Source organism: Oncorhynchus mykiss, chromosome 32 (genome assembly GCF_013265735.2).
Source record: "Oncorhynchus mykiss isolate Arlee chromosome 32, USDA_OmykA_1.1, whole genome shotgun sequence".
NCBI lineage: Eukaryota > Metazoa > Chordata > Actinopteri > Salmoniformes > Salmonidae > Oncorhynchus > Oncorhynchus mykiss.
In genome coordinates, this window is record NC_050572.1 from 5,002,327 (window position 1) to 5,012,535 (window position 10,209).

The window sequence follows — 10,209 nt, forward strand, 5'->3', positions numbered from 1 at the left end:
CCGAGCCACGGCTTGTTCACCCCGCTATCATCCAGAAGGCGAGGTCAGTCCAGGTGCATCAAAGCTGGTTCCGAGAGACTGAAAAACAGCTTCTATCTCAAGGACATCAGACTGTTAATTTTAATATTTTTTTTATTTTACCTTTAAGGTAAGTCAGTTAGCTTGGGGATTTGATCAAGCAACCTTCTGGTTACTAGTCAAAGCTCCAACCACTAGGCTATCTGCCTCACTAGCACAGTGAAGCTGCTCCCTACATACAGACTTGTAATCACTGGCCACTTTAATAAATGGAACACTAGTCACTTTAATAATGCCATTTTAATCATGTTTACATATCTTGCATTACTCATCTCATATGTACGTATATACTGTATTCTATGCTATCTATTGCATCTTACCTATGCCACTCTGACATTGCTCATCCATATATTTATATATTCTTATTCCATTCCTCACTTAGATTTGTGTGTATAAGGTAGTTGTTGGGGAATTGTTAGATTACTTGTTAGATATTGCTGCACTGTCAGAACTAGAAGCACAAGCATTTCGCTACACTAGCAATAACATCTGCTAACTGTGTGTATGTGACCAATAAAATGTGATTTGAAAGACACACGGTAGTACGGTTGCCTAGGCTTAATTCTGGCACATATCACCCCCCATAGACGAACGCGTCAGCGTGCATGCGCCCGGCCTGCCACAGGAGTCACTAGAAAGCGACGGGACAAGGACATCCCGTCCGGCTAAACCGTCCCGCTGGGGCAATTGTGTGTCACCTCATCGGTCTCTTGATTTGATTCGATGTATGTGTGTGTGTAATGACAACTGATTCATATGTTCATGTAGTTTCGGTGCATTCTCGAGGTATGACTCATTAGTTCCACCGTGATCATTTGTTCCACTCTCTCGACCCAATCAGACGCGTTGGACGTGGGTGTGGTTTTGACTGACAAGCCAAATGCGCCAATCCGCTTCGAGAAGGTGGTTGACTGTATTCTGTGCGGATACGTGGGTATCGAAGTTCTTTTCGAAATGAGTTTCCACTACGGCCAGGTAAATATACCTTATCCTGGTTTGATATTTATTATAAACATGTATAATAGCTGTTTAATGTTCTGCGTCGTGATATGTCCATCTATGCGTGTGGTGTGTCGTCGTTTGAGGTGGTGAAATGAGTGGACCGCTCTATAACCTATTGACTGCTACAAAAACAAAGTTACTGCAGCTAACCTTTTAGCAAGGCGGCTATAAACATGTAACTAGTTACAATATAACCGGTGTCTGTGTTCTAAGCAGAGTGATTATACACTGGTACATTTAGGTAGTAAGCATCATTTGTCCCCTGAAACAATTGCCTTTTGTTACACGGTAACTATAAGTATGCGTAGCTGGCCCTTACCCGGTAGTCGCTATCTGCTTCAGCGCCTATTGACGACAGTATCGTCTGACCGGGGCGTTTTGTGTAGAGTCCGGGCGCTTGTTACGGTACTTTCACATCAGTAAGACCTCCGGTTTTCAAAAGACAACTTTTTAAAGTACTACACACTTTTTTTAAAAATTTTTTATAGAGTTAGTCTTCCCACACGGACATATCTCCGTGTTACAGTGAAAAGGGCGGAAGACCGGCGCTAATCGGCCTCTCCCAGAACACCTGGGTGTAAAACGGAAAATGTGTTGTCGCTGGAAAAATGCTGTCTGCTGTAACTCTGTTAACCGGTTAAAACACGGTGCAGCTAATGTTTATTTTCTGGTTGTGAAATATCTTGGATGTGACAGGAAAGTAAAGGGCTTATGTTTCTAGAACCGGACCACAATTGAGAATCGACTCACGTTTTAGATGGATTATTTGACTATTTTTTTTGCTTCCAGAACCAATTTGCATTTAAACAGAACATGTAAGGTTCCTTGGACTAACGTAAACAAGTACATCGCCTTGGTCCGTACAATTGCCCGTATTTTTAGTGCCCCAAAAACGTAATACTTCCAGATCAACTGTAATGTCAATACCATTGTAAAGCACAATTTCTCCCCTTTCCAACAGAATCAATTACATGACCTAAACGCTGCCCATTTCTGCATGATTCAAGGCGGCAATGAGCCCTGTCGGGTCTTTTTTTTTTTTAAAGCGGGTGGGGAAGGGAAACTAATGCGTGATAGTGAGAAGGAGAGATGTTGTGTTGGGAAAATAGCTTTTTTTTCACTTGATCTGTCCAACTTATCACCTTATCGCCTCTAAAATGTAAATTAAAACACTATAAAGAGTTGATATAATATGTCATTACATACCTATTTGAAGGTTTGTGTCGAATTTTAATCTGGTTTTTAGGGCGGTGCCAAAGTGATCTTAGAAGTAAACAAGCAGCTTTGAGAATGATGACGCAAAAAATGACTAGGTATCCCCCCCCCCCTTACCCCCGTCACTGTCCGTTTCCTGTTTGGTGGAGAGAGATTGTAATTCGTGCTGTACGTTACGACATGACACGTCAAGATGTAACGGAGGGTCAGTTTTTTCAACTTTTCTCCAATACTATAGAGCAATTAACATGTCGATCAACGCTTGAATAGAAACATATTTCACGCCCCCCAGATTTTGACGTCGACACAGTCGCTTACAGTCCCATTCGTTTTCTTTGTAGCCTCGTTTGAATGTTGCGGTCGCGCACATTCGTACGGAATGGGGTGAGTTTACGTTATGTGGAGTAACGTTCGACTCCTTTAGTCCAATATGTGGTATTGGGCTAAGTTTGCCCCATGCGGCTACATGTGCTTGGCTGAAGCCTAGTGCTTGTGCTCAATTATTGACCGGTAGAGTCCATTGGCTGTAAACCAGGCTTATTGTTTCAAGTTGTATGTAGTAGGCTATATTGGGATGATGATCATTCGTATCAGGTTATTTGTGTTGTATAGTTTGACCTTAGGATATTTAGGCAACGTGGTGATATTTGCATTTCGGCGACACAATATCGGCTCCTCGCTGTCTTTACTAATAGAAAAGGGATTCAACAGTAACCTAGGCTACTATGTTTATGATTTGTGTTTTATCGTGTTAACCAATTGAACGTCCTCCTCCCCTCTCGCCAGGGTTATCCAGGAGGACAAGCTGGAGGGGCTAACTTCCCCCGTCAACACCCACCCCCTGGTGCTCCGTATGGGGGTAGTGCTCCACCTGGTGGCCCCTCTCCCCACGGATCTCCATACGGGGGTAGTGCTCCACCAGGACAGTATGGAGGCTCTGGCCCATCGGGCTACGCCCCGTACGGGGGAGCGACCGCCCCTCCAGGGAGTCAAAATGCTGGAGGGGCTGCACCAGGAGGGCCCTACGGGGGCTATGGGGCCCCAGGACAGGGGAGGCAGGCTGGGGGAGCACCAGGGGCCCCATACGGAGGGGGGCAGACCCCTGGAGGGCCCTATGTTGGGGGGTATGGAGGACAGCCACAGGGAGGGCCCTATGGACAGCAGTCTTCAGCAGGTCAGTTACTATGTTAATAGTTTTCGCTGTGTGATTTGGTGGGGACCAGAAGTCCTCACATGGATAGTAAAACTAAGAAAACATTTTGCTGGTCCCCACCAGGAAAAAGGCTATTTTTAGGCTTACGGGTCAGGCTTACGGGTCAGGCTTACTGGTTAGGGAAAATAGGATTTTGAATGGGAACCACTGACTTGGTCCCCACAAGTATAGTAAAACAAACGTGTGATACGGACTAACTCAGACAAGGGTTCAGACAGGGTCTCTGCCTCCATAGATTTACCTCTGTAGAGACTGACCTGTGGAGACTGACAGTCTGACCTGTAGAGACTGACCGTCTGACCTGTAGAGACTGACCGTCTGACCTGTAGAGACTGACCGTCTGACCTGTAGAGACTGACCGTCTGACCTGTAGATACTGACAGTCTGACCTGTAGAGACTGACAGTCTGACCTGTAGAGACTGACAGTCTGACCTGTAGAGACTGACCTGTAGAGACTGACCTGTAGAGACTGACAGTCTGACCTGTAGACTGACAGGATTTAGTTTGTACCACTGAGCAGGACTTAGACTGGTAGAGTGATGACTGGGTTAATTGTGTGTGTGTGCAGTAGTGATATTGTCCCCCTGTGGTAGCTGAGTCACGGGGCTGATAAACAGACTTATTACCACTCCCTACAGGGACAGCATGCATCTCGGCTCAGCTTTAAATGACACTACCTCCCTCTCTCTCCTTCACTCACTCTACTCCCCCTTCTCTCCCCCTCTTTCACTCAATCTACTACCTCTCTCTCTCTCGCTTTCACTCACTCTACTCCCCCTTCTCTCCCCCTCTTTCACTCAATCTACTACCTCTCTCTCTCTCTCTTTCACTCAATTACTTCCCCTTCTCTCTCTCTCTCTTTCGCTCAATTACTTCCCCTTCTCTCTCTCTCTTTCACTCAATTACTTCCCCTTCTCTCTCTCTCTCTTTCACTCAATTACTTCCCCCTCTCTCTCTCTCTCTCTCTCTTTCACTCAATCTACTCCCCCTTCTCTCCCCCTCTTTCACTCAATCTACTCCCCCTTCTCTCTCTCTCTCTCTCTTTCACTCAATTACTTCCCCTTCTCTCTCTCTCTTTCACTCTTTCCCCCACTCTCTCTGTCCGTCTGTCTATCTGTGGTCCGGCTGGCCTTTCAATCTGTCAGTCTCCTTCCATCTACCAGTATTATTTTGCCATGGTTATCTTTCCTATCTACTACAACCTACATGGAAGTGTGTTTATTAATCACTGTCTTCTTAACTGATCTGGAAACAGTTCTCTCTCTCTCTCTCCCCCCCCCCCACCCCCCTCCAGAGATGGCATGACGCATGCACAGACAAGACATTTTCCAAGGCATGCACACAAACCTCAACCAAAGACTTTGTTATAATGGTTTAACCTGTAAGTCTCTTCTCGTATAACACTCATCTCTCTCTCATCTCTCTCTCTCTCTCATCCCTCTCTCTCTCATCCCTCTCTCTCTAACCCCTCTCTCCTCCCTAGGTAACATACCACCAGGGGTGAACCCAGAAGCATACCAGTGGTTCCAGACAGTGGACACCGATCATAGCGGCTCCATCACTCTAAAGGAACTGAAACAGGCTCTGGTCAACTCCAACTGGTCAGCCTTTAACGACGAGACCTGCCTTATGATGATCAGTGAGTTAAACGGGGAAGAGGGGGTTGGAAAGGGGGGGGGGGGTTATCATTTTATCAGCCGGTGATTGTCATGCAAATAACTGTCGTGTCTCATGGTAATTGACCATTTTTAACCTCTTGAAGCTAGGGGGCACTATTTTTTTTATTTTTGGAAAAATGAATGTTCCCAAAGTAAACGGCCTATTTCTCAGGACCAGATACTAGAATATGCAAATAATTGACAGCTTAGGATAGAAAACACCCTAAAGTTTCCAAAACTGTTAAAATATTGTCTGTGAGTACAACAGAACTGATATTGCAGGCGAAAGCCTGAGATAAATCCAATCAGGAAGTGACTCTTATTTTGAAAGCTCAGTGTTCCTATGCATCCCTATTGACTATTGAAAAGGATATCAACCATATTCCTTTTTCTATGGCTTCCCTAAGGTGTCTACAGCCTTTAGATGTAGTTTCAGGCCTTTATTTTGAAGAATGAGCGCGAATGACCACATTGTGTAAGTGGATAGGTGGGGGCTCTCATAGTGATTCTTGCGCGAAAGAGAGAAGCAACCATTGTTCCTCCCGGTCCTAGTGAAAAGCCAACTGTCCCGGTTGATATATTATCGAATAGATATTTGAAAAACACCTTGAGGATTGATTATAAAAAAACGTTTGCCATGTTTCTGTCGACATTATGGATATAATTTGGAATTTTTGTCTGCGTTGTCGTGACCGCTATTTCCGGTGGATTCCTGGGCATAACGCACCAAACTAACAGAGGTATTTGGATATAAAAAATATCTTTATGGAACAAAAGGAACATTTGCTGTCTAACTGGGAGTCTCGTGATTGGAAACATCCGAAGATCATCAAAGGTAAACGGTTAATTTGATTGCTTTTCTGATTTTCGTGACCAAGCTTCCTGATGCTAAGTGGAAATAATGCTATGCTAGGCTATCGATAAACTTACACATACGCTTGTATTGCTTTCGCTGTAAAGCATAATTTGCAAAAATCTGAGACCACCGGGTGATTAACAAAAGGCTAAGCTGTGTTTCGCTATATTTCACTTGTGATTTCATGAATATGAATATTTTCTAGTCATATTTTTTGACTGTTGCGCTATGCTATTCAGCGGTTGCTGACGACAATTCGCCCGGGGCCGGGAGTGGTGGTTCTAAGAATTAACATAAACACATTTAGCATCTCCTGGCTTCTTACAAGCCTTTTCTTTTTAAGTCTAATAAATCCATGTAAAATAGCACCTTCACAGTACATTTATTTTAGACCGGTCTAAAGAAGTATGATATGAAGGAAAATGTCTATTCCAGAAGTACAGAAAAGCTCAACTCTTGAGTTGTCCTGATCTCACTATGCCATATGGCTGTGGGCGACACTAGTTCATTTAGCAGACAAGATTTGCTTAGAATTCCGTGACATTATTTTATATTATTTTATAGTATGAAGAATACAATTGAACAAAGCTGAATAAAATATAAATATTTTCTCTAAACGATTTGAGGTAGTGCTCACATGCGGCTATTCTGTGTTGAGTGGTAAACAAAGAAATAGGTCCTCCTATATGCTTAATGCTTACAGTTATTAATATAATTTGAGTTGTTCTACAAATGTTGGACTATATGTTTTTGATTTTTAATACATTGTAAGGCTGCCTGATGAGACTCTAATGATGTTGTGAAGAAAGTCGCTTGAAAAGGCATGAGCTCTGCTTTGTTTTGTTTTTTGCGCGGGCTGTACACACTTCATCAGTCTCTCATTCACAATTTGACAAGCACATGATAATGCCTCGAATTTCACGGCGGCGTCCCCTTTGTGGCCGTAATGCACCCTAAAAAAACAAAACAATACATGCCTGTTTCGGCCCGGAGTGCTGCGTTGTGCCCTTCTCCCTGAGTGAGCTGTGCAATCTGAAGTGTCTCTCACTCGCATGGCTCTCCGTCACGTGATCGGGTCTTTCTCACAGGCTACAAGTGAAGACAGACACATCAGGGACGTAACTGTGCGCATCCTTACCCAATTTATATAGATTTTTCTATTGTGTTATCTCGACTGTACGTTTGTTTATGTGTAACTCTGTGTTGTTGTTTGTGTCACACTACTTTGCTCTATCTTGTCCAGGTCGAAGTTGTAAATGAGAACTTGTTCTCAACTGGCCTATCTGGTTTAAATAAAGGTGACATTAAAAAAAAAAATCTGAGGTGAAGATATTGGAAGAAATGTCCACATTTTTCTTTTTGTCAGTCAACAAGCCTAACGAACAACAAAAGCACTAGCTTTTCAATCAATCGTCAATCTACTGTCCCCCATAGTAGTGCTGGGCGGTAATACCGTATTTTAGTATAAAGCATTGATACAGGGACCGGTTTGAGTTCTTACTTTACCTTATTCACCGGTATTTGAATGTTTGGTTTGTTAAATGTGATACGCCATGTGTAATGTCCATTTTTATAGTTTACTTCGCTACCTGAGTCATCTCTCTCCGCTCTTTCTCTCCGTGCCACTTTCCACACAGACCTAGCCACGCACCCTGTCTCTCAATGAGCACATTTGATTATACCCTTGCCGTATTGACTCCATACCCTTCTGTCATAGACTATTGACTCATCACTGGGTTTTTACCAACCAACGTTTTCCCATTCACTAAAGGACATCTGTACTTTTTCAAAGAACATAAATGTACCTGACAGTAACTCTCGAGGATGAGAGAAGAGAAGAAGCATGGTCATTTTCTACAAATCACCTGGTGTGGTTACCAATACAACCCTAATGTTGTCAGCTGTAGACCTGCTGTGAATTCATGTATTTTCTCTCCTGTTTTATACCAGACATGTTTGACAAGACCAAGTCTGGCCGTATCGACCTGTTTGGGTTCTCAGCCCTGTGGGTCTTCATGCAACAGTGGAGACAGCTGTTCCAACAGTACGACCGCGACCGCTCCGGCTGCATCAGTGGCACTGAGCTACACCAAGGTAAGGCGTGTGTGGATGGGGCCTGTGTTCAGTATGAGGTGAATCTTTACTCCCACTTAAATAGAATTTTCATTTTGACGTCCCCAATGACGTGACTTAGTGAAAACTCTCTGTGACGACAATGTAAGCAGAAGACATTTTGATTGATGGAGAAAATGAAATAAAAACATTCTGTTTGTCTTATTCTATTGGTCTTTGTCCTCCGTCTCTCTCCCTCCCTCCAGCCCTGTCCCAGATGGGATATAACCTGAGTCCCCAGTTCACTGAGACGATAGCGGCTAAGTACGCTGTGAGCTCTGGGCGTCCTGGTTCCCTGCAGCTAGACTCGTTCATCCAGGTGTGTACACAGCTACAGAGCATGACGCAGGCCTTCAGGGAGAAGGACTCCGCCATGACAGGAAACATACGCATGAGCTACGAAGACTTCCTCTCCACCACCGTCAACAGGCTCATGTGAGAGGGACAGATGGTGATGTTCACCTCCCAGTGGTGGCTGGTGACATTTTACATGGGGTGGGCACAGGCTTTTATAGTATCATCTTTTTGATTTACTCCATTCCAGTTGTTATTTTGAGCTGTCCTCCCTTCACCAGCCTCCGGTGCCAGCCACCAATAATAGGCAAAAAGGGTCCACCTAAAGCCAACACCCTGAAATCAAGATGGAGGACAAATGAGTCAAACTGAGGATGAGGAAATGGAGGAGACTAGGGGAGAGGAGGAGATACAATTAATCACTCTCTTCGTCTCTCTGTGTGTGTGTGTGTGTATCACACACAAGGGTATGGAGTCATATATATATATATATATATATATATATATTCCTACTGCAGACCTGCTCACAAGCATCCTTAATATGTCAACTCCAGGACTTGATTTGCATGATGGAACTTGATGTGCCATTTTAACCTCATGTGTAGTGTCAATCTCATAGGGCCAGTTTCCTGAACCAAGATTAAGCCTCATCCTGGACTACAAAGCATTTTCAGTACAGATTCCCAATTGCCAATGCTTTTTAGTCCAGGGCGAACTCTTAATCTTGGTCTAGGAAACCGGCTCAAAGTATAGCTGGGTATCAGTTACATTGCATGTATGACACTCGGTACACCCGAATAATGCGCCAGAGCCAATTTTTTAATAATTTTGACAACATAGCTTTACTCCAAACCACTACCGTATCTGCTGGTAGCTGTGATGGTTATGACTGTTGATGATCACCGTTGCACATTGTCGCACAGTTATATTTCAGCCATTGGATAGTTCAGGACCAATCTGTCTTTGAATTATAATTTTTTTTAAATTAAATGTATTGTTTACTGCCATAACTTGAAATTGTATTCTAATAAAGTTTTCAAAACTTGAAATGCAATTTTTTTTTTTTTTTAATGAAATCCCATTGGAGCTAAGGTGCCATTTAATGAAATCCCTTTGGAGCTAAGGCACCATTTACTGAAATCCCTTTGGAGCTAAGGCACCATTTACTGAAATCCCTTTGGAGCTAAGGCGCCATTTAATGAAATCCCTTTCGTATTTCTACTTTTTTTCCTCTTTCCTCCTACGGCTTGGTATGAAACGTAGCCATAATGCCACGGCACTCACTATGCGCTTAAACTATTGATGGTTGCTAGGCAGCGCCCATGAACCAGCCTCCTGCCAGTTCCAAACTTTGCAAGGACACTTTGCCCATTTTTTTATTTATTTTTTTGCATATCCCACCACTAAGCATGCACTGTTTTCTGAATGACCCAAATATTGGAATAAAGTAGGCTAATGCAATTGAAGGCATGTATCAAATGTCATTCAGTCTTTCTGTAATAAATCTGAAGCGATAGCCTATCCGCCCGCGTGTGGTCAACTACACTGATCAAATATATAAAACGCAAAAAATAACGTTTTGGTCCCATGTTTCATGTGCTGAAATACAAGATCCCAGAAATGTTCTATACTAACAAAATGCTTTTTCTCTAAAACGTTGTGCACAAATGTGTTTTCATCCCTGTTAGTGAGCATTTCTCCTTTGCCAAGATAATCCATCCACCTGACAGGTGTGGCATATCAAGAAGCGGATTAAACAGCATGATCATTACACAGGTGC

General features: G+C 43.4%; 1 protein-coding gene across 1 annotated transcript; it reads left to right on the forward strand.

Moving 5' to 3' along the window:
• The first annotated feature begins 651 nt into the window (after positions 1–651).
• On the forward strand, positions 652–9,478 carry pef1 (penta-EF-hand domain containing 1). The gene is made up of 6 exons (XM_021559746.2): positions 652–803; positions 920–1,053; positions 3,082–3,469; positions 4,993–5,148; positions 7,974–8,117; positions 8,342–9,478. Exons 2-6 carry the CDS (start codon positions 1,033–1,035, stop codon positions 8,572–8,574), a joined length of 942 nt encoding a protein of 313 aa, XP_021415421.1. The 5' UTR covers positions 652–803; positions 920–1,032; the 3' UTR covers positions 8,575–9,478.
• Positions 9,479–10,209: the final 731 nt, after the last annotated feature.